We start from the raw sequence: 27775 nt of genomic DNA on the forward strand, positions 1-27775 counted from the left end.
AGGCCCTTTTGCAGTCAGCTGAGATTCCTCTCTCAGTCTCCACAAAGATTCTGTCTCTAAGGCCATTATTCTTTCTGCCATTCCTCAGCCCTCCAGGGGCCTTCATTCATATTGGCAGGTGATAAGCTATTTTCAAGTCATGGGCAATCATAGTAATTCGGCATCTTTCCTTATTAGCACCTCTGAATGGAGAAAGAGTGTGGAAACTGCTCATCTGTGCTGTCTCTTTTCTCTAGGCTCGGAGTTTTTATGCTCCAGATGGGCTGTGTTATTAGTCCAAAGGGATTAAATGGAAGTGCATCCCTCAGTCTTTCTAATGGTCACAAATGACATGGATGAGATGCTCAGCATTTCTTTCTTCCCTTTGAGAGAAGCCACTGACCTGGTAGGAGAGCCATTGCTATTTTCATTCCTGGGTCTTGAGACAGTTTGGCATAAGAAGTTGTCAAATGATGGATGCGCATGTGGGTGCCTGAGCACATTCGTGTTTCTTGTCGGTTATGAGAGCAATTTTCCAAAGCTTTGATACATTTTAGGAATCTCCAGTGTTTTCTAAAGAAACTTGGCACTGAGGGAAGTGGGGCTGGCTTGACCTCAGAAGGCTCAAAACCTCATATATTTTGGTGTGTGAATAGAAGGGAAGAGGATTCAGTCTCCATAAGCACACCGCCCCCAACACCGACATTCTTTACCAACACTGCCAAAGATGAAAGGGCTTATAGTGCAATGAGAATTAAATAGGCAAACATTTAGAATTATTTGGAGGCAGCTATGATTTACCCAGCCCACCATGATCCCTCCTATAGGTGCATTATTGTCAATAATTCTGTCTATGTGCAGTAGATACATGTAATTATTTTTTATGATGAACTGATTATTTCATTCATCTGACATTTTGGCTGACAGCTGTGCCACCTTTTTGAGGCAGTGCATTTACTTAGCCTTCTCTATGGATATTTCTAAGCAGGCGGCAAGCACTTCAGGGTCTAAGAACTATTGTGTCTAAAACTAGTGGATTATTTGAAAATTGTGTTTTCTCTGATTATGTTTAATACATATAATGGAAAGTTTGAGAAAACTTTCTGTCTTGATGCTGGTTTGGGAAGCTGTACATTCTAAATGCCTGGAACACAGACAGGCATGACGAGATAGGGTATCTGATGGAATAACAAATCAGAAGAAAACATGTAGCTTGCCTTTAATGGACGCCAAGAGCTACCCATTGCTTCCCTTTACAGGTCTGCAAACTGGGATTGCTTTTCTTTTAACATTTTACAGGCTTACCTCATTTCATTGCACTTCACAGATATTGCATATTTTACAAATTGAAGGTTGTGGCAACCCTGTATTGAGCAAGACTATTGGCACCATTGTCCCAACAGCATTTGCTCACTTCATGTCTCTGTCATATTTTGGTAATTCTCATATTATTTCCAGCTTTTTCTTTATTATTGTATGTTTCTCCCTGTTTCCTGAGACACAGTATTGAAATTAGGCCAATTGGGGTTGCAAAAAGTCGGACATGACTGAGCAACTGAATAACAACACAACAAATAATCCTACAGTGGCCTCTAAGTGTTCAAGTGAAAGCAAGACTCACACGTCTTTCACTTTAAATCAAAAGTTAGAAGTCATTATGCTTAGTGAAGAATGCAGGTCAAAAGCTGAGGTAGGCTGAAAGCTAGGCTTCTTGTGCCAACTAGTCATCCAAGATGTGAATGCAAAGGAAAAGTTCTTGCAGGAAATTAAGAGGGCTACACCAGTGAGCACACAAGTGGTAAAGTGAAACAGCCTTATTGCTAATGTGGAGAACGGTTGAGTGGCCTGGATAGAAGAGAAAACCAGTCAAAAATTTCCCTTAAGCCAAAGCCTAATCCAGAACAAGGCCCTGAGTCTCTTCAGTTCTACAAAGGCTGAGGGGGTCAGGAAGCTACAGAGAGAAAAGGTTGAAACTAGCGTAGGTTGATTCATGAAGTTTCAGAAGCCATCTTTGTAACATAAAAGTGCAAAGTGAAACAGCAAGTGTTGACCTAGAAGCTGCAGCAAGTTATCCAGGTTTAATTAAGACCATTTATGAAGGTGGCTTCATTAAACAACAGACTTTCAATGTAGACAAACCAGACTTCTGTTGGATGGTACCATTTAGGACTTTCATAGCTAGAAGTGATGTTACTGCCTGGCTTCAGAGCATCAAGGACAGGCTGACTCTCTTGTTATGGGCTAATGTAATTGGTGACTCAAAGATGAAGCCAATACTCATTTACCATTTTGAGAATTTAGGGGCCTTAAGAATTACGCTAACTCTATTCTGCCTGTTCTGTATAAAATGGAACAGCAAAGCCTGGATGACAGCACATCTATTTACAACATGGCTTGCTGTGCTTAGTTGCTCAGTCGTGTCTGACTCTTTGTGACCCCATGGACTGTAGCCCACCAGGCTCCTCTTTCCATGGGGATTCTCCAGGCAAGAATACTGGAGTAGGTTGCCATGCCCTCCTCCAGGGGGTCTTCCTAACCCAGAAATTGAACCCAGGTCTCCAGCAATGCAGGCAAATTCTTTACTGTCTGAGTATCTTAAGACCACTGTTGAAATCTGATCACAAAAAAGAGTGCTGTATTCACAGACAATGTATCTGGTCACTAAAGAGCTCTGATGGAGATGTTCAGTAAGATTAATGTTGTTTTCTTGCTTGATAACACAACATCCTTACTGCACCCCATTGATCAGGGAGTCATTTTGACTTTCAAGTCTTATTATTTGAGAGATCTCGTAAGGCTGTTGCTGCCATAGTGATTCCTCTGAGGATCAGGGTAAAGTCAATTGGAAAAGTCAATTGAAAACTTTCTGTACAGGATTCACCATTTTAGATGCCATTAAGAACACTTGTGATTCATGGGAAGAGGTCAAAATGTCAGCACTTATAGGAGTTTGGAAGAAATTGATTTCAGCCTTTATGAATGACTTTGAGGGGTTCAAGACTTCAGTGGAGGATAGGGCTTCCCAGGTGGCTCAGTAGTTAAGAGTCTGCCTGCAACGCAGGAGATGTGGGTTCGTTCCCTGGGTCAGGGGGAGGGCGTGGGAACCCACTCCAGTATTCTTGCCTGGAGACTCCTGTGGACAGAGGAGCTTGGTGGGCTACAGTCCATAGGGTTGCCAAGAGTCAGACACGACCAAAGCGACTTAGCATGCATGCATGTGGTATAAATAGCAAGAGAACTAGAACTCAAGGTAGAGCCTGAAGATGTGGCTGATTTACTGCAATCTCGTGATGAAATTTGAACACATGAAGAGTTGCTTTTTATGGATGAGCAAAGAAAGTAGTTTCTTGAAATGGAATCTACTCCTGATAGAGATGCTATGAAGACTGTTGAAATGACAGCAAAAGATTTAGAATATTACATGAACTTAGTTGATAAAGCAGTGGCAGGGTTTTAGAGGATTGACTCCAATTTTGCAAAAAGTTTTACAGTGTTAAAATGCCATCAACACATTGATGGCATTGCCTGCTTCAGAGAAATCATTTGTGAAAGGAAGAATCATTTGATGTGTCAGACTTTACTGTTGTCTAACTTTAAGAAACTGCCAAAGCCATCCCAACCTTCAGCAATCCCCACCCTGATCAGTCAGCCTCCATTAACATTAAAATAAGACCCTCTACCAGCAAAAGATTATGACTTGCTGAAAGCTCAGATGAAGGTTAGCATTTTGTAGTTATAATGCATTTTGAAATTAAGGTACTTATATTGTTTTTTTAGATATACCATTGCACACTTAATAGACTAAGTACAGTGTAAACATAGCATTGTACTGCGTGAAGAGAAACAAATTTTGTTGAGTTGCTTTTTTGTGCTATGTGCTTTACTGTGGTGATCTAGAACTAAACCCACAATATTTCCAGGATATCCCTGTAATTTCAAACTTACAAAAAAGTTGCAAGACTAAAACCATTTATCCTTTACTCAGATTTATCTGTTGTTTACACTCTGATTGGTGTATAATTTACTCACTTGGTTTTACATATATGTATATAGATACACATATATATATACCCACATATATACCTTACAAATATACACATACATTAGAAACATATGTGTGTGTTTGCATGTATGTATATATGGGTTTCCTTGGTGGCTCAGACAGTTACGAATCTGCACGCAATGTGAGAGACCCAAGTTCAGTCCCTGGGTTGGGAAGATCCCCTGGAGAAGGGAATGGTTACATATATTTTCCCCTGAACTACTGAAAATAAAATGCATACATTGTGGCCCTTATCTCTAAATATTTCAGTGTGTATTCCTTTAAGAATAAATACATTCTCTTATATAACCACAGTATAGTCATTAACTTTAAGAAATTTATCATTGATAAATACACTGATCTACCCTTCCAGTTTTTTTTCAGTTGACTCTGTCATGTCCAGTGGGGATCTGATCTGGAATTACACATTGCATTTAGTTATCTTGTCTATTTTATAATCTGGAGCAACTCCTTGGTCTTCTTTGTCCTTTGTGACACATTTTTGAAAGGCAGCAGTTCCTTTTTAATAGCATGTTTCTCATTTTGCTTTTGCCTAATATTTCTTATTGGTTAGATTCAGGTTAAACGTTCTCAGCCAAACTATTGCGTAAGTCATGCGATGTCCTTCTCAAGCCATCCTGTCCAGAAATATACAACATCCATCCATCCATCTGCCCCTCTTTAGTGACGTTAATTTGCACTGTTGCTTTTTGCATCTCAAGAAATTTCCTTGAGCTGCAATCCAGCACACCACTCAGCCCCTGAAACTGGTAAACAGTAAACAGTTCCCATAAAACAGCTACAAAGATGATGTTCCAAGAGAGGCAGGACAAGGGGTTTCAGAATTCAGAGCTCAACATCCAGGAAGAGATAATAAAACAATATTAGTAATTATGCCGTTAATAATATCTATAAGAAATGTCAGCATTTACTGAGCCCTTACCATATGCGAAGTACCTAATTAATTATATATTTCAAATGGTGTATTAGGTTTCTATTGCTGTCATAACGCATTACCGTAGCCAGCTGAAAACATTACAGACTGATTATTTTACTGTGCTGTGGGTTAAAAGCTAACATGGGTCTCAGCTAAAATCAGAGTTGTGGCAGGGCTGGCTCCTTTCTGGGGGCTCTACATAGAGAATCCAATTCCTTACTCATCTGCGTCGTTGGCAGAATTCAGTTCTTCACAGTTGTAGGACTGAGATCCATCTCCTTACTGGCTATCTCTGACGGTTGTATCCAGCTTTGAGAGACCACCTACATCCCTCGGCTTGAGTGGGGGTGGGGGGGCTTCAACTAGCTTCAGAGCCAGCAGTGATGGCTCTCCCCTTCTCTCTCATCTCTCTCTAACTGTAGACAGAAAGGTTCTCCACTTTTAAGGACTCATGTGCTTAGGTTTTGCCCATATGGATAATCTAGGATAATATCCCCATCTTAAAATCTTCAACATTAATCACATCTTCAAAGTCCCTTCTGCTTCAGAAGGCAACATATTCATAGGATTCAGGGATTAGGGTGTGGATATCTTTCGGGGAGCTGTTACTCCCCGAAAGAGGGATTGACTCCCAGCAATGTTGCCAGGTAGGTACCGAAATTGCCCCCAGTATGTACGATGATACTGAAGTTTAGAGAAGTTAAATGCTTTTCCCAGAATCAGACAACTGCTAAAGAGGCTGAGCCTGGATTAATTTCAAGCCAAAGGGTTTATCTAATCTGGAGGATTAACATTTTTATTTTAGCAGCAGAATCCTTCATCAAATGGGAACTTATGAAAATTGAATTCATAAAAAAAAGAGAAAAGCAAAGCTGCTCTGGCTAAATTGGGAGAAGTGGACAGTGGGGTAGAGAAAGGCTTCACAGAATAGGAGGCTGACCACTCACAGTCCAGTCTCTGCGTCCAGACAAGCATGTGAGGCCCATAGACAAGTGTGTAGTAACTTGGCCTGCATAGTGTGCTCTGGGGCTGGAGTTTGGCTCTTCCACTCCCCACCAGGGCCCTTTCAAACCTGTACCATTGGTTTACTTGTTAGGAATCTGCTTTTCTGTTTGTTATAAAACTGTGGATTGAGCATCTACTCCGAGTAGGCAGGATTCAGAAACTGATGAAAGGATAGCAAAGAAAATAAAGTCCCTGCCTGCCTGACGGGCAGTTACATGTTAATGAAATACAGCAAACAAGTTTTAAAACTACATACAAAATTGAAATAAGAGATCATTGCATGTGATCTGCCAACATTAAAAAAAAAGGTAATTCATGTGCGTATGTGTTTGTTGAGGATGAGAATGGAGGTGAGGGTTGGGGGCAGGGAGGAGAAAGAGACAGAGGGAGAGAGAGACAGAAGGAAAGGCTGGCTTTAGGTTGAGTGCTGAAGGGAAGCCTCTTAGAGGTGATGTTTAAACTGAGATGTGATGACAGGAAGGAGCCAGCCAGGTTAATATCTAAAGTATTCCAGTGGAGGAAACCACAGCTAGGGCAGGGCCTGGGATCAAGAATGGGCCAGAAACAATCATGAGCAGGAGCCCCCAGTGTAGCTGGAGAGTGAGGATGAGGGGAGAGAGGCAGTGTTGAGGTCAGAGTCGTGGAAGAGGCTAAAATTAGTAAGGCTCTTTGGATTTAAAAACACATCTGTCAGTTGCCCAGTGTTTTCTACTAATTCTAACTTGAATCAGGCTTAGAATCCCCAGTACAGGATCCCTGGCTTCTTGGCTGAGCAGAAGTGTTACGCCCTATCAGATGAGGTTTCTGTTCACTGGACAGGGTTCCAATGCTTTTTCCTGATTTCTTGCTAAGTTCCCAGGTGGCCCATCCTGTTAATGCACACTGGGCACATAACGTGACAGTCAGACAAGGGCTCTGGGTAATTGTCGTTAGCCGTGTGTGCCATGGTCAGGGTAAGCAGTTACTGATTTCATGGTTCTGATTTGCATTTTAACATTCAAGGTGGGGGTTAATTACGATACCCAGTCCCCAGAAATAATTGACGGATTTTATATTTTGAAATCTCAGTAGGTCAAACTTCCCATTTGTAAAACTTTTCAGTTGCTCTTTTGCTGAACACATAAAACAATTTTACTTCTGAACTGAGACCTTGTATGCCAAATTTTTATAGCCTTAAATATAGTGTTTTATCACTACTATAAATGGTTCTTGACTCACCTCCCACAGACCCTTCAGTGCTAAAAGCAATAGCCTCCCTAATTCACTTGTTTCAATTCATAGAAGATTTTTAAGTTGAAGCCAGGTCATTTGGATAATATTTCAGATGTACAGACTGCATTTCTGCTAAACATAATAAATCTGCACTTTTACAATTGGTGTGGGCAGCTAGCATGATTGTACCAGGCTTTCCAATAAACACACCTTCTGAACGACCTCTTTTCTCTTTTTACACTCACCTCCAGACCTCACCCAATGGCTCGATGTCATCCTGAAATGTTGGGGACATGGTCATATGGAGACTACATTTTTAGGTTTTGATTTATTTTTCTAGTGGAGCATCCAGGTTTCTAGCAATTATTTTAGGGCATTAAGTTCCATCATGATGATAAATCAAGCTGTCAGTTCTTTCTGGTCCAAATTAGAGGTTGGAGAGATTGAGAAACTTTTCTGGTCGAATATTCCACCTTTTGCATCTCCAGATCAGTTTACATGTTTTTCCATTAGTCTGGAGGTAATGCCATGTGTATCCTAGGATTTTCTCTGATCCTGATGAGCTGATTGGATGGGGACTTGTCAGGCAGAAATGCTCCTCTCTCTCAGTGCTCTCATGGGCCTCCCAGTTCCTGGTGGACATGGAACAAGGAAGGGGCTGGGAGGGAAATATCCCTGGGTTGCTTGCTTAGTTCATAACAAAACATTATCTAGTTGTCTCACCTAGGGGTAGATAGTTTATAGACAAAACACACTGTCTTAATGGAAAACATTTAAAAAACAAGTTGGTAGCTACAGATGGCTATAGGCACCGGAGGGAGGAAAAAAGGTTTGATTGACCTGGTAACATCACCAGTGAGGACAGGACTAATGTTGGGAGATATTGGCATGGTTATCCCCTGCCTTCTAGTACTTCAACTTTGGGTACTTGGCCAAGGAGTGAGAAATGAGGATCTGTGCTGCCTGGGCCCTGTCCCTGCACCCTTGGCTGTCTCTGGCTTGCTTGGCCATTTTGTCCCCATTCTGCTTCTTGTGCCCTGGGCTGGCCCACTGTGCTAGACGCTGAGCTGAGGCTGAGTGTCAGGCTACAGCCAAAGTTCCTCTGTTGGGAGTTGCAGGGAGACTTCATGGAAAGGCTGAATCTGGACTCCTACCAAATTACCCTCCTGTTGACTGTTGGAAGGCTGGAATTTCAGACCCAGGAGGTACAGAGGCAATTTACTGACACTCATTGTTGGCCTGAGTCTTAGCTGGAGATCTGCCTGAGGAGCAGCTGGGTATCAACATGCAGATGCTCCTGCCTCACCCACACTCAACTTCTCTCAATTCTGGTGTCCGCTCTGTGACTTCAATCAATTTTTTTCCTCCCCTGCCAGTGGAGCTGAAAGCTCTTCTTACCATCTGGCAAAGGACTGTGAAATGGCACTGTAGCAGTGCCTGGAAGATGGAGCCTTGGGGGTCAGAAGAGGACAGCTCCTGGTAAGCACAAAAATCACGGGTATTTACTGAGTACTTACCTGGTGACAAACACTATGCTAAGTGCTTATGACATGATGCCACGCAAGTTAGACATACGGCCTCAGGTATAGCAACAGACCTCTTGACGATGGCAGAGATGATAGGAAAGAAAAAGTATGGAAATGGAGAGAAAGCAAATTGCATTTTGTTTTGGTATTAATAATAGAGCCTCTTGGTTTCACTCCCTTAGGGAGCCCAAGATACGATCATTTTTCTAGTTTTCATTATAATCTCTAGGGCTGTATTAGAAGGTAGAAGGAAGGCAGCTTATGTATATTTTCCTTTACGAAACAGCATGGAGTTAGGAAATGAAAAGTGTACCACAAAGATTTTCATTTGTGGTAGGGGAAGGATGGAGACAGATGCTATGATTATAGACTCCATTTTCCACAATTCCACAAAATCAAGTAAGATCTAACCATCCAAGATTCCAGTCACTATTGGTGGTCTCACTTTTACTTTTGTTTTAAAATTAGCAGATAGACATAAACTGAACTCTTGGTTACTGAGGGATTTCTGAGTATCAATATTCAGAAATACCTTTCACTACAAAAAGTAATGTGGCAACATTTTTCCAGTTTGTGTTTCCAATACAGAAGAGGTACTCTCATTGGTTTCTAGAGAGCTCTGTTAAAGTGAAATCCATCCCCACCCAGCCCAAGTGTTCTTTGCCCCTAACTCCTGGCAGTTTAATGTTGCAGACACCATGGTGCTTTCAGAAATGGCAGCCAGTCTTCTGAACCCCTCCAGCCTGTGTGTTGTGCTCAGCCACACTCTGTGCTTTTGTTTAACTAGGTTTGTTTTGGAAGTAATTGGCTCAGCTCTTCTCTGCAAGCATACGTGATTCAGACAGCCTTGGCTTGCAGCTTGACTTCACAGGTCAGTTACGCAACAAGTAGGAGGAACTTTGATTATACCCGGCTCTGGGGGAAAATAGTGTAAAGAGCCAATGATGAGCTAGTCGCTGTAGCATTGAACTTAGGAGACCTTCCCACTATTTTCTTCTCCCTCATTGCCATAAGAATGTGAACATGAATGTAGGAGGAGAAGGGGGAAACTTCAGGAAACACAAGTAAGTAGCAGGAGAATATTGGCCAGAGTGAAACAAATATGGCAGATTGACTTAACAACCTTCATTCACATTCTCTAGGAAAATGATGTATGAGTGCAGTCTGCTCTGGAAAAAGAGCATATATTTGAATATTCTATTGGTTTGGAGCCAGAGAGTCCTAAGTTTAAATTTGGTTCTGAAACTTGCTACTTATGTGACTGTGGGCAAGTTGCATACTCTCTGGGCCTTGGTTTTTTCATCTGTAAAGTGGGGATAAGGATTTCAAACAGAGAGGGTTGTATTGGGGAACAGAGATCATGTTTGTAAAGTGCCTACCTAGCTGAGCACCCCATATGGAAAGGACTATAAGTTGTAGTTGATAGAATGTATCTGACTGCGCTTTAGCTTCTGTCCTCAACAAAGTGTTTTAAATATGATAGTGAAGTTATCTTTTTACATTCTAATCTTAAATTAATTCTGATTGCACATTAGAATCAGTCCAAGAGTTTAAAAAAATATGGGTGTCTGAACTTCACTCCAGACCAATGAAATCAGAGACCTTGGAAATGGGTCTCAGCACTGCATTTTTCCATTCCCACCACCTCCCCCCACCACCCTGGGTGATTCTCAGAAGCACCCAGGCCTGAGAATCACCAAGCCTTCCATTTCCACATGAGCCCTTTGAGAGCAGAGAGCATATTTTTCACTTGTGCATGGTGGGCTGCAGTCCACGGGGTTACAAAGAGTTGGACACGACTGAGTGACTGACGCTAACACTATATCCCCAGGCTTAGCCAAATATAGGTGCTCAGTAAATGTTTCTTGAACTAAATTCCAACAAATGGAGAGAAGTTGTCCATATTTCCAAGACTGATCTCATATGGCACATTTCTTGGGCAGCAGATGAAGGCAAGAGATACCAGCATCTTATTATTCTCGTAACAGGGATTTAAAAGTGCAAGGTAAAAAAGATCAAGGTCCTTCAGCTGACACTTTACCTATCATGTCATTTATCACGGGTCCTCTTTTTGACTCTTCTGTTGCCAAGGGATCAGAGAGAAGTGAGATAGTAGAATACCTTGGAAAACTCCATCAGTTGAAAAAAAAAATAGCACCTTTTTCAGAAGAGTTTTTTTCTTGAAAGAAGGAAAAAGTCAGACACTGCCAAGGTAGATAGTGGCAGTTATCTTGGGTAAGATTCAGAGCTGCAGAAAAGAGAAATCAGTGACGCAGATGGGGTGCAGGTTTGGGGCTATTTCATGCACAAATATATGAGGTGAGACCTCAGCATATACAGTAACAGTCTTAGTCATTATCTTGTGAGAATGTCCTTAGGGTATTCACAGTATTAGTTTCTCTTTCGTGGGCACCTGGCAAGACTGTATCTCCCCCAGTCTGCAGGCTCAGGCAGAACCATATGACTTGCTTTGACCAAAAAATATGTGAGCAGGAGTTACAAGTGTGAATCCTGGGGAAACTTTTAAGAGCCATTGTATTGGGTTGGCCACAAAGTTCATTCAGGCTTTTCCATATTATCTTAAAACTTTTTGGCCAACCCAATACTTTGCTTCTGCCACAACAAGGTAATTAATGACTGCTCCATCACCCTGGGGCCTGGACTGAGGACCATGAAGAGCAGAGTTCTCAGCTGACCCATGGTGGAGATATAGCATGAGTGAGAAATAAACTTTTGTTGTTTATTAACTTAAGTTCTTGAGATTTGGGGATCATCTGTTATCATAGCACAGCCTTGGCTATCATAGTGGATACTTAGGACAAACAGCTTCAAAGCCAAGTGCTTCCTCTGTGAAAAAGAGTAAGCAAAGTCATATACAAGATTGCTTGAAACTGATAGCTTCACTCCTCTTTCACTTCCCATATGCATAAAATCAATTAAGTTTTGGCAATTCTTTAATCCTCAGTTTCTCTATCTGTAAAAGCCACTGGATTATAGATGTGAAAACACATCATCTTCATTAAGCGTTCAGCAGAGTGTCTGGTGAATGAATGATGACGCTAGATAAATACTAGGTTAAACAGTCTGATTATTTGTGGAGTAAATAATGGGAAAGCACAAAAGTATGCAATAAATATTTGCTAAGTGAATTCATCAAGAAAGCTAAGATAAATAAGGAACCATGAAACTGCAAAACTTATGCAAATTCTTTCAACAGTGGGTTCTCTTTTCATAAGATTTCTTTCTCTCTAACCCACCACCTTTGAAATAAGGTAGCACTTAGAAAATGAGGGGAGAAGGAGGCTCTAATAAATTATATATATATATATACACACACACACACACACACACACACACACTTTAAGACAGTACTGTCTGGACTGTCTAATGGAGCTTGCTCGTTTCTCTTTTCTTCAGCGAACTGATGACAGTACATTTAGATTCCAGTCCTTTCTCTGAAGGTGGCTTGTGTTGGCCTTTTAAAGAAAAGAGGCATTTTGAACTGCCCCTCCCCATCTATCCATGGAAAATGATAGTAGCAAACCATCTGGGTCATGCACTAAGGTTGGTCAGACAGAGAGTAATGCAATAGGTCACTAGAAGGCCCTTTGTTTCACTTTTACCGTCAGCAACTTCTTTCCAGTTTAAAGGAGACACCAGCCTAGTATACATTTTATTCTGCAAAGCCTTTTCTTTGAAAGGCGCCCAAACTGTTTGACACTTTTCTTGTTCCGCTGCAACTTTGCGGAAAAGGTCCAAAGGGAGATCTGGGTAAAATTCAAAGAGTGATCTGTGACCACAATGTTTAATTTGAAAAACCCTGTATGTCTGCTCCACTGGAAGACTAAAATGTGAGCTTCATGTCTCAAACGTCTTGATATTATTTCCTCTATGAACGAGGTCTCACTCCTTAATAGAAAATAGAGTAGCAGAAGGAAGTGAGGTTAGTTCTCGTAATTCCTAGATCTGAAGCTTGAATTAAACATGGGTCGGGGGAGAGAGCACACCTTATCTTCATGTGGAGAAGAGAAGTTTGTCTCTTATGACAGAACCTACTTTCCAGAAAGCAAGAGAATTCCTGTGAAAGCGAATGAACTGAAGGGATGTCAAGTGACAGAGAGGAATCCAGGGCTAAACAAAAATGTGCCACTAACTCTAAAGGATTGCACTGTCTTCTGTACCCCACCTCAGAACATTCCAGATGCAGGTCCTGAAGGCTAACAGCCTCAGGTGAACTGGGATCCCAGATTAATCTACATGACTATTATGAATAGTTTCATGATTCGGTAAATTTAGTTATGGCATCTGCATAAAGTTGTAGCCAAACAAAGAATCACTATTGTGTGTAGAACTGAGGAAAGGGGCAGATATAAGGATTTTTTAAAAATCTTTTTATAATCCCATAAAGCATGAGACTCTTTGCTGTAGAATCAGAAGGAAAGAACATTAGATGGTACGGAGAGAGTGGTTGTAAAGCACATGGCTTTTGATCTTGAGCTATCCAGAATCAAGTCCTGGTCCTATGGTCCCCAGCCCTGTTATCTTGCATAAGTTGCTTAACTGTTCTGAGCTTAATCTCCTCATCTGAAAAATGAGAATGATAATTACACTTGCCTCTTAGAACACAAGTAAGTGTTCAATAAGTGCTAGTAATTAGTTGACTGTCATGGTTTTACTATGTGGAAATGGGAAAGAGGGGCCTTGGTAGGCCCTTTGTAATGTTATCCTTTTCTTTCTAAGTCGCAGGTATTAAAATGCAATTTTTATTGTGTAACATTTGCCCCTTTCAAGTGTGCAGTTCTATGAATTTTGACAAACATACAGTCATGTAATCACCCCTGACAGTCAAGACAGAGAATATTTCCAACACTGGATAGTACCTTATGCCCTTTATGATGAGGACGATGAGATTATTATTTACTGAAATCCATAATAGACTTCAGATTTCCCTAGTTTTTCCCTGTTGTCTTTTTCTGTCCCATGATCCCATCTAGGATACCATATTATATTTAGCCCTCATGTTTCCTTAGGCTCGCCTTGACTATGACAGTTTCCTGGGCTTTGTTTTACCACCTTAACAGTGTTGAGGAGTACTAGTCAGGTATTTCATGAAATATCCCACTATTGAGATTTGTTTGATGTTTTCCTCATGACTAGACTGGCCTTATGAGTTTTGAGGGGGCTTCCCTGGTGACTCAACTGGTGAAGAATCCTCCTGCAATGCAGGAGACCCTGGTTCGATTCCTGGGTCAGGAAGATCCCCTGGAGAAGGGGTAGCTACCCACTCCAGTATACATGGGCTTCCCTGGTGGCTCAGATGGTAAAGAATCTGCCTATAATGCGGGAGACCTGGGTTCGATCCTTGGGTTGGGACCCTGGAGGAGCGCATGGCAACTCACTCCAGTATTCTTGCCTGGAGAATCCCCATATACAGAGGAGCCTGGTGGGCTACGGTCCATGGGGTCACAAAGAGTTGGACACGATTGAGTGACTAAGCACACACACACACACACACACACACACACACACATGGGTTTTCGCATGGAAAACTGCAGAGGCAAAGTGCCATTCTGATCTTGTTACATCAAGGGTACCTGCCTATTAATCTGATATGCCACTGCTGATATTGACCTTGATCATATGGGTAAGGTAGAACTTGTCAGTTTCCTGCACTGTGAGGCTCTTCTGTCTTCCTCCCTTTCATGCTTCCCTCCTGGAGAGAAATCACTACATGTGACCTACACTTCAGGAGTAGGGAGTTATGCTCTGCTTCCTAGAGGGAGGAGTCCTAGGTAGTTATTTGGAATTTTTTTGCACTGAAGGTGTGTCTCCTTTCTTTCATTTGCTTATTTATTCTACCATTTATTTATTTGTATCTTATGAGCTCATGGATTCTTATTTCTTTAATTTAATTTTTTTGGCTATGCCTCAAGGCATGTGGGATCTCAGTTCCCCAGCCAGGAATCAAACCCACACATCCTACATTGGAAGCTCAGTGTCTTAACCACTGGACTGCCAGGGAGTCCCTTGGATTCTTATTTTATGCTTTAGGCTATAAGCCAATATGACTTTATTTATGTTATTGCTCAGATTGTTCCTGCTTCAGCTCCTGGCAGCTCTTTTAGATGTCTCCTCATCCCACCCCATCATGGTGGGGTTTTTCTTTGAGTGCGTTCTTACCTTCTGTCACTACAAGAGGCTGCCCCTCATCTTGTGCATTTCCTCTCCCTACAATCAGCCAGTTCGCCAAGGAGCCCTGGTAACTTTTATTGAAGAATAGTGTTAGGAATCAAGATCTGGGCACTAGATATGCTTGTTGCTACTGAGATGTTGCTTCTAGGCTGACAGAGCATGAAGTGCTTTTTTCCCTCCCAACTTTTAAATATTTTTTCATATCTGCAGAAAGCCTGAAATAGTACAAAAAACAATTTTGTGTGCTTCACCTCGATCCTTTTTTCCCCCTGAACCATTTGGAAATAAGTTGTAAACATGATGACATTTCATTCCTAGCTCCTTAGTCATGAAAATCAAAAGTGTCTCAAAACATTAACAAATGTCCCCTGGGGTCACAGTCACCTCTAGCTGAGGATTGTTGGTCTAGACACTTTTATTGGGTCTACTAGGTGATATTGTGTACTTCTTAATGTATCATATCAGGAGACACATGGTGTTAGGTTATATGGACCCAATGATGGTGATGTTTAGTGCAATAGCTTGGTTAAGTTGGTAACCAGCAAATCTCTCTATTGTGATTAACTAGTAGTTATGGAAGTACTTTGAATCTGTGTAATTATTCTGTTCCAGAACAATTTTCCACCTAATAACTTAAGCATCCACTGATGGTTCTCCCTTGAGTCAGTACAGTAGGGGGTGTAAAATGAGAATTATCTAATTACTTTCCCACATATATACCAGGTGAAAATTTACTGTAAAGAAGAGCTTTCTGCTTTATTCAGATGTTGTCCTCTCCTCTTCGTTGCTGTTTTTAAAATACCATTCTTGATGGATGGATTGTTATTTATTTATTTTTGGCTGTACTGGGTCTTCGTTGCTGCTTGAGCTTTTCTCTAGTTGTGGTGCGTGGGCTTCTTATTGCAGTGGCTTCTCTTGTTGTGGAGCACAGGCGCTAGGGCTTGTGGGCGTCAGTGCAGGCTCAGTAGTTGTGGTGTACAGGCTTAGTTGCTCCGCAGCACGTGGGATCTTCCTGGACCAGGGATTGAACCCCATGTTTCCTGCATTGGCAGGCAGATTCTTTACCACTGAGCCACTAGCGAAGCCCCTGGATTTTTACTTATTGAATTGTAATTCTTTATCATCACCTTTTTTAAATGTTCAAATTGTCCCAAATTGGCCACTGAGAGCCCATTCACACTAATTACTAAGTCATTTGTATGAATATGTAACCCACTTACATGGTTCAAATCAAGAGCATGTAAAAAGGTATACTTAGAGAAGTCTCACACCCATTCCCTTTACCCTTTTCTCTATGGGTAAGCATTTTCATGGCTTCTCAGGTGGTGCAATAGTAAAGAATCTGCCTGCTAATGCAGGAGGTGCAAGAGACATGGTTGGATCCCTGGGTCAGGAAGATCCCCTGGTGTGGGAAATGGCAATCCAATGCAGTATTCTTGCCTGGAAAATTCCATGGACAGAGGAGCCTGGTGGGCTACCATCATGGGATCACAAAGAATTGGACATGACTGAGCATACACAAGCATTTTCATTACTTTCTGATTTATCTTTTCTGTGTTTCTTAAACTAAGTAAAAAAAATGTATATACACACACAAATATCTTATTTAACTATCTTTTCTTACCAAAAAGATGGCATGCTATGTATGTTCTTTTGTACTTTTGTACTTTTCTCTTTTATGGTTGGATAAAAGAATACATGTCATTTAGTTGATTCAATGTCCATTAGTTCATTCAGTTTCCATTAGTATGTGTCCGTTAGTTGATTCAATGAATTTCTTCCACCAAAAGGCATTTATGCCATTTAAAATAGTTTATAAAATGTGTATACTACAAATACAGGCTTCCCTGGTGGCTCAAATGGTAAAGAATTTGCCTGCAATGCAGGAGACTCAGGTTTGATGCTTGGGTCAGGAAGATCCCCTGGAGAAAGGAATGGCAACTCACTCTGGTATTCTTGCCTGGAGAATTCTATCGACAGAGGAGCTTGGAGGTCTACAATTCATGGGGTCGCAGAGTCAGATACTACTGAGTGACTGACACTAACTATACCACAAATAATACCACAGTGAATAACATTGCGAGTATGCTGTTTTGAGTTTGTGGATGCATATCCTCAGGACAGATTCCTAGAAGTAGTGTCATGGGGTCAAGGGATTAGTTCATATGTGATTGTGTTATGTACTGCCAGCTGTTCAACAGTAGTTGTACCATCAGTCACAAGTAAGACTGCCTTCTTAAGCTTGCCAATCTGATAGGTGAGAAATAGTATGTTACAGTAGTTTTAATTTGCATTTCTCACATAATGACCGAAGGATCTTGTCTTATGCTTAAGGGCCATTTGTTTCATGTGATTTTTAAAACCTGTCTCTCTCTTCATAATTTTCTGGCTCCTGTTACTTCGTACCTAGAAATCTGAAATAGTCATTTAGCTGGTTTCTCTGCCTACAGCCTCACTGTCTGTCAGCTACCCTGAACATATTAATAATTATTGTAGTTACAAAATTAATCTTCTTAAAACACCTTTTTAAAAAGCATTTTTTTTCCTGTAAGAACCTTCAAATTATTCCCTTTTAGCCACAGGACACTTTTAAACTTATGAGTCCAGAATTCAAGTTATGGTTTTCATCCACTTCTCTAAACTTCTCTTTGCTTATTCCCTTATATTTATAGTCTTATGTTCCTTCTGCAAAATTAGTATACTCAGTGTCTAATCCACGGTAGAAATTCTTCCCTCCAAACCTTTTTTCTTGCAGTTCTAAAGCCCCTCCATGGTGCAACCCTGTTTTTTTTATCCATCTTAATTCCATGGAAATTCTTAAGACTTATGTCAAGTCCCATTTTCTTGGAAGCCTTCCTTAATCACTTGAGTGCCTGGGGGTTTCCTGCTTTGCTAAATTCACTTGGTACATATATTTATCCCCTTAATTGGCACTTAGTTTAAATAGTCTTTTTTTTCTTTTTGCAGTTACTTAAAAATTTTCAAATTCATGTATATTTCCTCCCAAGAGTAGGAACTACCACTATTTTAGTAAGCAGATATTAACCAGTTTTCATCGTCCATTTCTGAGCCAAGATAAAGGCACATTAACCTCTATTTTACTGATAAGATAAGGAAGTAAAGAGATCTTATACAATTTGATGAAAATCAATCATTAAGTCAGTGGTGATGTAGGTATAGGCCCCACATCTTAGGTTATAGTTAAGTGTCAAGTGTAAAAATGATTCTATTTGCTCATCCTCTCAATTAATGAAGAGATATAATATAGGACACTTATGTAGATTTATCTTATTTAAAATTTCCATTTAAGGTATTGGTTAGAAAGACAAAGAATTTGGCATTAAATCCTCTTAGAATAAAATGGTATTATGTAAAATGTGGTTTTCAGCCTGAAGAAAGGCCCATGAACACAATTTGACTAGAGAAAATATATCTAAATCCCTTTGTGTTCTGAACCATGCATCTCTGTTTTGAATTTGGGAAACTCTCAAGGCTTTGCACATTTATTGTGCTTTTATTATACCTTAGACATGCTGCTGGTTCTAGTGGGAGCAGAGTATATAAGGCACAGAGTTTTGTTTGCAAGTACTGATTACTCTCTAAGCAGAAAGATGTGTACACACCAAATATTACATAAATCATCAGTAAAAGGTATGATCATTGACCTGACAACAAGGAGAGACAAGAAAAAAGAATTCAATTGGAAAGCTAAATGAAAGCCTCAGAAATAAGATGATTGATTTCAGCTAAGGCAGTCCCAGAATAAACAAGGTCCAACATTCAGAGATTTTTATAAATTAAGAGAAATGTTCAAATTAGAAAGTAGCAGATTGCTCTGCGTCTCTCTATGCCTCCCTCTCCTGTAATCCTACCACACTGTGCAGCTCTCTCTACTCTGGCAGGTTGACCTGTAAAAGACGTGGTTCCAGGTGTGCCGCTTATAGCAGCCAGAGTGGTCCTTACAGCAGAATCTCCATCGTATGGCCTTTGAATTCCCTCTGCCGTGGCCAACACTCTGCACACAGTAGACAATTAAAGTTTCTTAAAGGAGTGAATGTAGTCTTTTAACAGCACTTTGTAAAGTGAATCAAACTATCTAATGTACCTCTTTTTTTTTTCAGATTGATTCTTTTGGACTTTGAGTCTCTAGATGGCTGGGGTCTTCTATGGAATTTCTTTCCCAGGGAAGATGGCTCAGTTTCATCTTTAACTGAATCAAGTAGGGGAGGGGTGGTGCAATGCACGGTTGTCACCGTTCCCATCCCCATGCCAAGATTCTCACTGATCCTAAATAAGGCCACACACATTCATCCATCCCTTTAAACTTTTAAGAGTCAAAAGCATAGGTTTGAGATTTTACACACATGCACATGCATGTACACACACACACAAACATACGTGCACACACACAGGCACACACCCCTCTATCCATGATGCATAAAGATGTTAGCATGGACACACAATACACCATAGCAAAGGTGTAAAAAGAGACCACAAAATTTAGCTGGGGAAATGAGCAAATGAGCTGGGAAAGGGCAAATATGGTCCGAAATGGGCAAAAAAGTGAAATTAAGATTGTCAAAACATTTATCCTTGTTCCCTGCAAGAAAGACCTCCTCTTGTCTCTTCATAAGAAACACTGGGCATTGCTCATCTTTTAGATTTTAATACTTTCATTACTTAGTTTAGATCTGTTTTTGCTTTCTAAAAAATTAGCATTTTATCTTTAAATCTCTTGACCCTAAATGCTACTTCCTTCTTGCATGATTGTCCTTTCCTAAAGTTGAGTTTCATGAAGACAAGTGACCTATCCATTGCCTCAGAAGGGAGTATCTCTCCCGGTAACCACGTTTGTGTCAGAGTTAGCCTACATAATGGATATTGATGATGACAACAGTGACGAGAGTCCCTGTTGAAGGAATGACGGGAGAGGATGTGTGAAGGACACAGTTGTTTCAACTCTAAGCAAAAGGGAAGATGACATACCTAAGCTGCATCCCAGACACCCTTCTTCACAAGGCACACATTCTTCATAGTCTGGATCTTGGATTTCACCTACACAATATAAAGAGAAATAAAGCACAATTTCACTTTACTTTCACTGAATGGAAGCACAAATAATTGCTATAAAAATATGTTGGTGTGTAGCTTATTTTCAAGCAAATTGTAGAGCAGTTATGAAACTCCAAACCATGCTTTGGAGATAAGTATGTCACCCACATTTTTTATCTCCTTCTATTAATTTAAAAATACTTAGTAGATTGGATTAGCTTGATCGGCTATAAGTAGAACAGAGTTAGACTGTATGCCATGCAACTAGTTTTGAAGTCAAGTTGGTGTGCTGTATCTGTTAAAGAAGTAAGTTCTGTTTTGAAAATGTGGTTGGGTATATAAAATGATGAAGCTCTATCTCCTTATGTCTGTTGTCGTCAATACTTTTAAAAAAGTTTTAAATTCTATACTACCTTAGTAGGACTTCCCAGATGACACTAGTGGTAAAGAACCTGCCTTGCAATGCAGTAGACTTAAATGACACAGGTTTGATTCCTGGGTTGGGAAGATCCGCTGGAGGAGAGCATGGCAGCCCACTCCAGTATTCTTGCTTGGAAAATCCCCTGAACAGAGGAGTCTGGTGTGGGGTACAGTTCATAGGGTCACAAAGAGTTGGACATGACTGAAGTGACTTAGCACACATACAGCAACCTTAGTAAGCATTAAGAAGAAAAAAGAAAGAGGTCTTCATTATTCTAGAAATGTGCTAAAGCTCCTTTAGTACCAGACCAGGCATCATTCTTATACAGCAGAGAAAGTCTGTAGCATTTTACATTAACGAGCAAAATCTATATGTATTGCTTTTTAATTCCCTTCTTGCAGTGTAAGTAGGAATTGAACAATAACAGAAACACATATATTCCCAGAACATTTTTATATTTCCAGGTCATTTTAAGTAGGCTGACTCTCACTGGCTCCTGCCAGCAAGCAAGCACAGAGCATGCTATGCTCTTCCTCTCACAAATGAAGAAACCAAGGCATGGAGAAATTAGACTGATTTTGCCCAGGGTCTCATAACTAGTGATTGGGAAGGAGAGTATTGTTGGCCAGGACATTTGAATTCTAATCTGATTTTCTCTCCCATTTTACCTTTCCCATAAACCCTCCACTGGAGTTCACCTTCTATGTATGTGATTAGCTGCATTCCTTAGTCCTTGGATTGTGTCTAAGCAAACGCTTGGGGAAAGAGAGCAGGGTAGGTATCACTGTCCCCACTTGTGGTGTAGATTCGTGGGAAATCATCCAGGTGCGACCATTGCACCAGGTAGATGTTCAAGTCTCTGGGGCATCCAGGGTACAGCCCCTTTTGTCTGCAGCGGCTCCAAGGCGGCTTTACCTTGTCCACATTCTAACTTCTGGCAGGTGTGATTGGAGGGCACCAGGAAGTAGCCATGCACACATCGTGTGCAGACGTGTGTGCCGTGACAGAGCTCACAGTTGTCTGGGCAGGGCTGGCAGGTGTGGCCCTCGTCAGGGTAGTAGCCTGGGGGGCAGCTCTCTCGACACTCCCCCCAGTACAGGAACCGCTCTCTGCCATGCTTATCTAAAGAGAAAGGAGCAAAATGAAAAGAGGGAAAATGAACAAAATTAGCTATGAAGATAACAATAGCTGAAGACATTTTGTTTGAAAGATGTGACCAAGTGCTTTTACTCCCAGCAGATCAAGGAGATAAGAATGGATTGAATGAAAAATGTAGTCTCTTTGAACTTTTAGTTGAAAAGATTTCCTTGAACTCCTTTTGGTGTCAGTGGAAGCTCTCAGAGTTGGTGACTATAAAGATCCCATGAGAATAAACAAGTGCTTCATGCATTTCTATGATAGTGCAATCTTTTAGAATGATTTTGAATTCTGTTATCAAAATCACATGCTTGTCTTAATTGTATAAGGACTGAATTTTTGCACAACTACCAACTCCTGTATTGACAGCCTATTGAAGCTCTCAACCAAACACCCCTCTTTGACTCATTTGCATGAATTCCTGGAAGTCCTGTCAACATTGGACTCTACAAGGAAAGAATCAGCAGTACCCCCAGTATGAGACTGGGAATTTGCTCCTGTGGAGAATCCAATGTTGCCACTGGAGAAATGGATGCAAACTATCATAATCAATGCAAAAGGATTCTAATCAGTTCTAATCACACACTTAAATACACAAGATTAATGTAGATGCACCTGAAAGCCTCTACCCCGCCCCCACTGATCCCCTGGAGTTTTCACTAGTGCTGTGTGTGCCCAGGACATCTGTCTTCTGTGAATCAGGTCTCCCATGTGCTTCTAGTTTATAAAATATCTGTGTTCCCTAAAACAACTGGGTCTAGAGCTCACTCATCATGTGATTTACCACATGAAGATCCTGAACCATTGACCTTCGAGAAGCAAGGCTGCCAGATTTCTAAAGATAGTGCTGACCTCATGTTACAAGTGCAAAATCCAAAAGTCAGAATAATATTAAATTGAACCATATAAATTTGCCAACAATCAGCTGTTTTTTTTTTACCTGTAAACTAAGCACTTTAAAAAGGTTTAACCTAATTTTCTTATTTAATTAAAGTCCTATTTGAAATACAATTTAAAAACCACACCCTTGAATTATGAACTCTGAAGCGCCCTTTTTTTCTGATGGCAGTTTCATGCCAGAAGTTTGCTGGTCCTTACAGAACAAGATACATAAAGAGAGCCTCCAAAGAGGTGGTTAAAAAAGAAAAGTGTTTGCAGTTTCCAAGTTAGACCTGGAAGAATGTTATCCTCTAAAGGAAAGGAGTGTTTGGGAGGTTGCAACGTGCACTTGGTGATTCTACAGCTACAGATCAAGGTTTGGAGCACAGAATCCTAATCTGGTGGGACCTGGAATCTCAAGAGACCACACGAAGGTCAACTTTCCAAGTTGTGTTCTTTTCAGTCCACCATAACTCATTGAGAAAAGATCCTGCTTTACAGAGTGCCAGCCTTCCCACACATAGGTAGTAAGATGTGAAGGCTAGCAGTGACAAGCCCACCCTATCCTCCATCCTCCTGTCCATCCCCTGCACCTTCCCTTGATGTCAACTCAGGATCCAGAGGCTTGGGGACAACTTGGCATATGGTTATGAGTTTTAAATATGTATTTATTGAATGATTGAATGAGTGAGTGAATTCATATTTGTCAACATTCCTGTTTTTCAAACATATCCAACTGGATCAACAATCTTAAAAATAAATGATGATTTCAGATATTAGAAGAAATGTTATTCAATTCCATTTTGATTGTTCAGATATGGCTTTGTTATTTGAACCCCTTTGGGTATTATAATTTGGGCTTAAAGGACAGATTTAAAGGGTCTTGTTTAAAATACATGGACTGTGCAAAAGGAAGTCACTTAGGCACCTTCAAAATGGCAGGCTTTCCCCACCTGCTTGGGTCAGGATTATGCCAAGATTTGATCATATTTCTAATAGCTTGACAGCATGGCAGCTCACTTAGCTTTGGGTGATAATTTGGATACCTCAGTGATTTGCATATCATACATAAAATTTTGGCTACTTGCCCAGAATCTCAGAATTTAAGTTCCTGTAATGATATGTAGGAGAAGCTGGTTCTGATAGTAGAAGGGCTGATATTTTTGTTAGGTGCCAAAACCTTTCACGTCAGCAATGTGAGACAAAAGTTAAAAAGCGAAAAACTCCCAGAGAGGTTCAGGTTGGCTTTCATTTATACTGAAGAGTAATTAATTGTTTTCAGAGTATTTCTTGGCAGCTGATTTTGTTAGAAGGGAGGGTGGACCAATGCGAAGTCATTGGATGTTTGCCAGAGGAAAGGAAGGTCGAAGATTGCAGGCAGGATGGGAACAGGATTGCTGGGAAGGAAGAAGGAAAGGCTGGGGACTCTGAAAATAAACTTTATAAAGTTTACTTCAACATTTTGCTTACTGCAGCTACTGTATAATTGGTAGAATTTAGCTTCGGGTTCAGTTTGGTAGAGGATAAACTGGGGTGAGAGTGAATTTTCATCAATAGAGCTAGCCTTCTGCCTTTCCAAAAGGATTCAGACCTAACTTTAACAAAGTTACAATTCAGCAAGAGGTAAAGTTTCTACAAAGAGTTGGGAGAGGCTTATGTGTGTGGATGGGGCTCCTTTGCCAGAGGAATTTCAGCCTTTGAATAAAGTCTCTTGATACAGAACTGCATCCATTCCATCATCTATCTTCTGTAGCACTGAATCATGGATTAGCTGCCCTAATACATGGTCTTGGGATATAGCACTCTTAACAGGCGGAAAACTCTGCTAATCAGAACCTGGCCAACCATCTTCTCTTCAGGAAGCCTCTTTTGCTCACTACAGCTGAAAGTAGTGACATGTGGTAGGGTTACTGCCATTCATTCAGTCTTTAATATCTTCTCATTTTATAACACACGAAGACAAACTTGTTTTATAGATTGTTAACTTGAATGTGAGTATCATGCTATCATTTACTGTATCTTCCATGGCACCTATGTAGAGTAACTTATACACAGGAGTGGCACAATACATTTAAAAAATTTTTATTGAAGTCTAGTTGATTTAAATATTGGGTTTATTGCATGCACTTTTGAGCCTGACAGTTCTTCAGTCCTCAAAAACTTTTCTGATGAGATCAGTGGTGATATTAACAAATGTGAAAAAAAAGTTGTGTTTAATTTCTGCTGTACAGAAAACTAACTCGGCTAGAGACTGAAATGCCCATAGAAATAAGTGGTACAAACAATAACAGTAGTAATAATAGTAGTAATAATGATCATTATTAATATTTTTTGTGTGCTTCCTGTGCAGTTCACCTTGTTCTAAGTACTTTTTTATTTTGTCTCATTTCATTTTCATAATAATCCTAAAGGAAGCAGCCATGATCACCATCTTACAGGTGAGGAAGGAAACAGAATAAGCAGGGTAGAGGTAAAATTGGACAGATATACTTTGTTTAAACACAAATCAATCATTTTAATTTACGCAAAGATGTGTTCTCCCTCATTTTTCTGCAAATGCATGAAACTTTTGATTTATTCTTCATTTTTCTTTGTTTTATGACAAGCAAGAATAAAGCTAAATAATTCTTCCCCACCAGTAAAACCATGTAAATGTCATGATGGTGGTAACTGACAGCCTCAGGATCAGTGAGACAGCTGGGAGGGGTGGGGACTATGGCAAATGGAGAGCAGCCTGGAGGTCTCTGGTCAATCATTTGAGGACCAGAAGATGCACTGTTGCCAAATCTTCCAGGTTTTCAAGAGAAAAAATTTTTTTAATTTCCCAATTTCATTCAAATTTTTTAAGTGTAGGGCAAATAAAATATAAATCAGTCCCTGAACCTATTTGCAGGACAGCGGTGGAGACACAGACATAGAGAACAGACTTACGGATATGGGGAGTGGGAGGAAGGAGAGAGTGGAATGTATGGAGAGAGTAACATGGAAACATATTTATTACCATATGTAAAATAGATAGCCAGTGGGAATTTGTTGTATGACTCGGGGAACTCAAACCAGAGCTCTGTAACAACCTAGGATGGGGAAGAAGTTGGGAGGGAGGTTCAAGGAGGGAGGGGACATAGATATACCTATGGCTGATTTATATTGATGTTTGGCAGAAACCAACACAATATTGTAAAGCAATTATCCTTCAATTAAAGATGAGTAAATTTAATTATATAAAATATAAATCAGTCCCTCATGAAGTCAAATTTGGGGACAGGCATAGGTAGAGACGGAGAAGGCAATGGCAACCCACTCCAGTACTCTTGCCTGGCAAATCCCATGGATGGAGGAGCCTGGTAGGCTGCGGTCCATGGGGTCGCTAGGAGTTGGACACAACTGAGTGACTTCACTTTTACTTTTCACTTTCATGCACTGGAGAAGGAAATGGCAACCCACTCCAGTGTTCTTGCCTGGAGAATCTGAGGGATGGGGGAGCCTGGTGGGCTGCCGTCTGTGGGGTCGCACAGAGTTGGACATGACTGAAGCCACTTACCAGCAGCAGTAGGGAGACTAGAGAACAGTCAAGGGTCAAACTGCAGAGGACCAGAGTGACCATAGAATATAATTTATTGACACCAGAAGCTTTAGAATTGTGAAGGTCTGGGACAGTAAAGGTCATATTTGTGTTTGGAAGAGATTACCCTGCCATCCCACAGGGCTCTGACAGCTTCTAAATGGTGTCACTCAGGGCTGAGGGGACCCTGACACAGCCTCTCTTAGGCTGTTTCTCCTGAAGACTGAATGTGTCTGTCTTAATTTCCTAGCTTTTCACTTTCACTTCAGTGAAGCTTAGCTTTGCTGTCTAGCTCATGCCTGTCATTGTGTTTGCATGCCCTTACTTTCTCCTTCTCTGGAAGCATCTCTTAGCTTCTCTCTCACCTCCTCAGGAGAAGTAGGTCTGTGTCTCTAGCAGTGTGAACTTATGTTCTGACAGTAAGCAGAAACTGCAAGGTTGTACATACTCTTTAATGAACAGGTGTCTAATCTCACCTGTCTCTTCCCCAGAGATGAGGCTTCTGAGTCAAACAAAGTAATGTCCAGTGGGAGAGCAAGTTGAAGTAAGGGGAAGAAATGTGCAACCAGACTCCCTCACCTACTCCACAGGAGGTGCAGTTGGAAGGCTCATCTCCTTGGCATTCTTGGCAGGTGAAATGACATGGATGACATTGGTTCCTGAATTCAAATTTGCCCAAGGAACAGTTCAAAACGCAGCGGCCATCATCAAAAATCCTAGAGGCAAGCAGACTTTTAGTTTGTAAGGGTGGCTTTGTGGGATGGCATTAAGTATTAGAACATGTGGTGTTTGTGTTTTGCTGCACAGACTTGGTTTCATTGTTCCAGAAACAAGGGTGATGCCTAGGACTGATCATCTTAGAACATGGGGAGCATTAGTCACGTACCCATCCTTGGCCAAAGATTGGACCCAACAGCAGGCATGCCAGGAACTGGCTGTGGATGTAACCTTGATTCTTGTTTCAAACAAATTAACCAGTGCCCTGGGGATTAAACCTGCACTGTAGGCTCCAGCCAAACCCAGTCAACACTGAGATGGGGGTCTTTGAACTTTCCAGGCATTTTAGTAGTCTTTGAATCCAGAGGCTTTGGAGAAAGTATCTTTCTTTAGTTATCAGTGTGCCCACACTTTGCAAGGAAATGTCAAGTCCAAGGGCTCTTGAAGCAGCACTATCCTATAGTTTAGGTGCTACTTATAAACTTGACCTACACGTATGGCAAGTAATCAATGAACTCTGGTTTTGAGTGTCATTTTTGCTAGTGTTTCCTGGTGTATAGGGTACCACAGTCTCTATTTTCTGACCATGTTTGCCATCACCTACAAGGACACCACAGATAAGTTAGTATGTGGGCTTCTAAAACCTTTGGTTTTATACACATACAATATATATATCATAATGTCATGGTTAATATTTTCAAAGTTTTCTTTCTTCTTTCCCTTGCAAAGTAATCCCATGTGATGAAGTAAATTGTATCCAAGAATTTTGCTCAGAAAAAAAAAATACACAATGTCTAAGATTTTGCTCAGAAAAAAATACACAATGTCTAAGTGCAAGTCAGATGAGTAATGTGGATGGATGAAGTGAGCTGGGGAGCTCCAACCCCAGAGTTTCGGATTCAGTCTTTCCTCGGGGGAGAGAGCCAAGAATCTGCATTTTGACAAGTTCTTGGATCGTGTTCATGGTGCTGGTCTAGGGAATTTACTTTGAAAACTTCTCAGCGGTGGTCTAGGTTATTGGGGAACTTGCTAAATGACTCCTACCTAAGTCATACAGGTGGTGCAAACCAGGGTCTCAGAGATCTTGCTTACAGCAGTAGTTACTGTGTCAGTC

General features: G+C 40.8%; 1 protein-coding gene across 2 annotated transcripts in view; it reads right to left on the bottom strand.

Annotated features, from left to right (window-relative positions):
* Positions 1 to 27775, bottom strand: part of PCSK5 (proprotein convertase subtilisin/kexin type 5) — a 503732-nt gene that overhangs the window by 69153 nt on the left and 406804 nt on the right. For both annotated transcript variants that reach the window (XM_069576329.1, XM_069576328.1), the window contains exons 22-24: positions 26524 to 26660; positions 21282 to 21488; positions 19880 to 19948 (exon numbers count right to left, since the gene is read on the bottom strand). In XM_069576329.1, coding sequence (XP_069432430.1) covers positions 19880 to 19948; positions 21282 to 21488; positions 26524 to 26660 — 413 coding nt within the window. The remainder of the gene's footprint in view (positions 1 to 19879; positions 19949 to 21281; positions 21489 to 26523; positions 26661 to 27775) is intronic.

Source organism: Ovis canadensis, chromosome 2 (assembly GCF_042477335.2).
Source record: "Ovis canadensis isolate MfBH-ARS-UI-01 breed Bighorn chromosome 2, ARS-UI_OviCan_v2, whole genome shotgun sequence".
Classification (NCBI taxonomy): domain Eukaryota; kingdom Metazoa; phylum Chordata; class Mammalia; order Artiodactyla; family Bovidae; genus Ovis; species Ovis canadensis.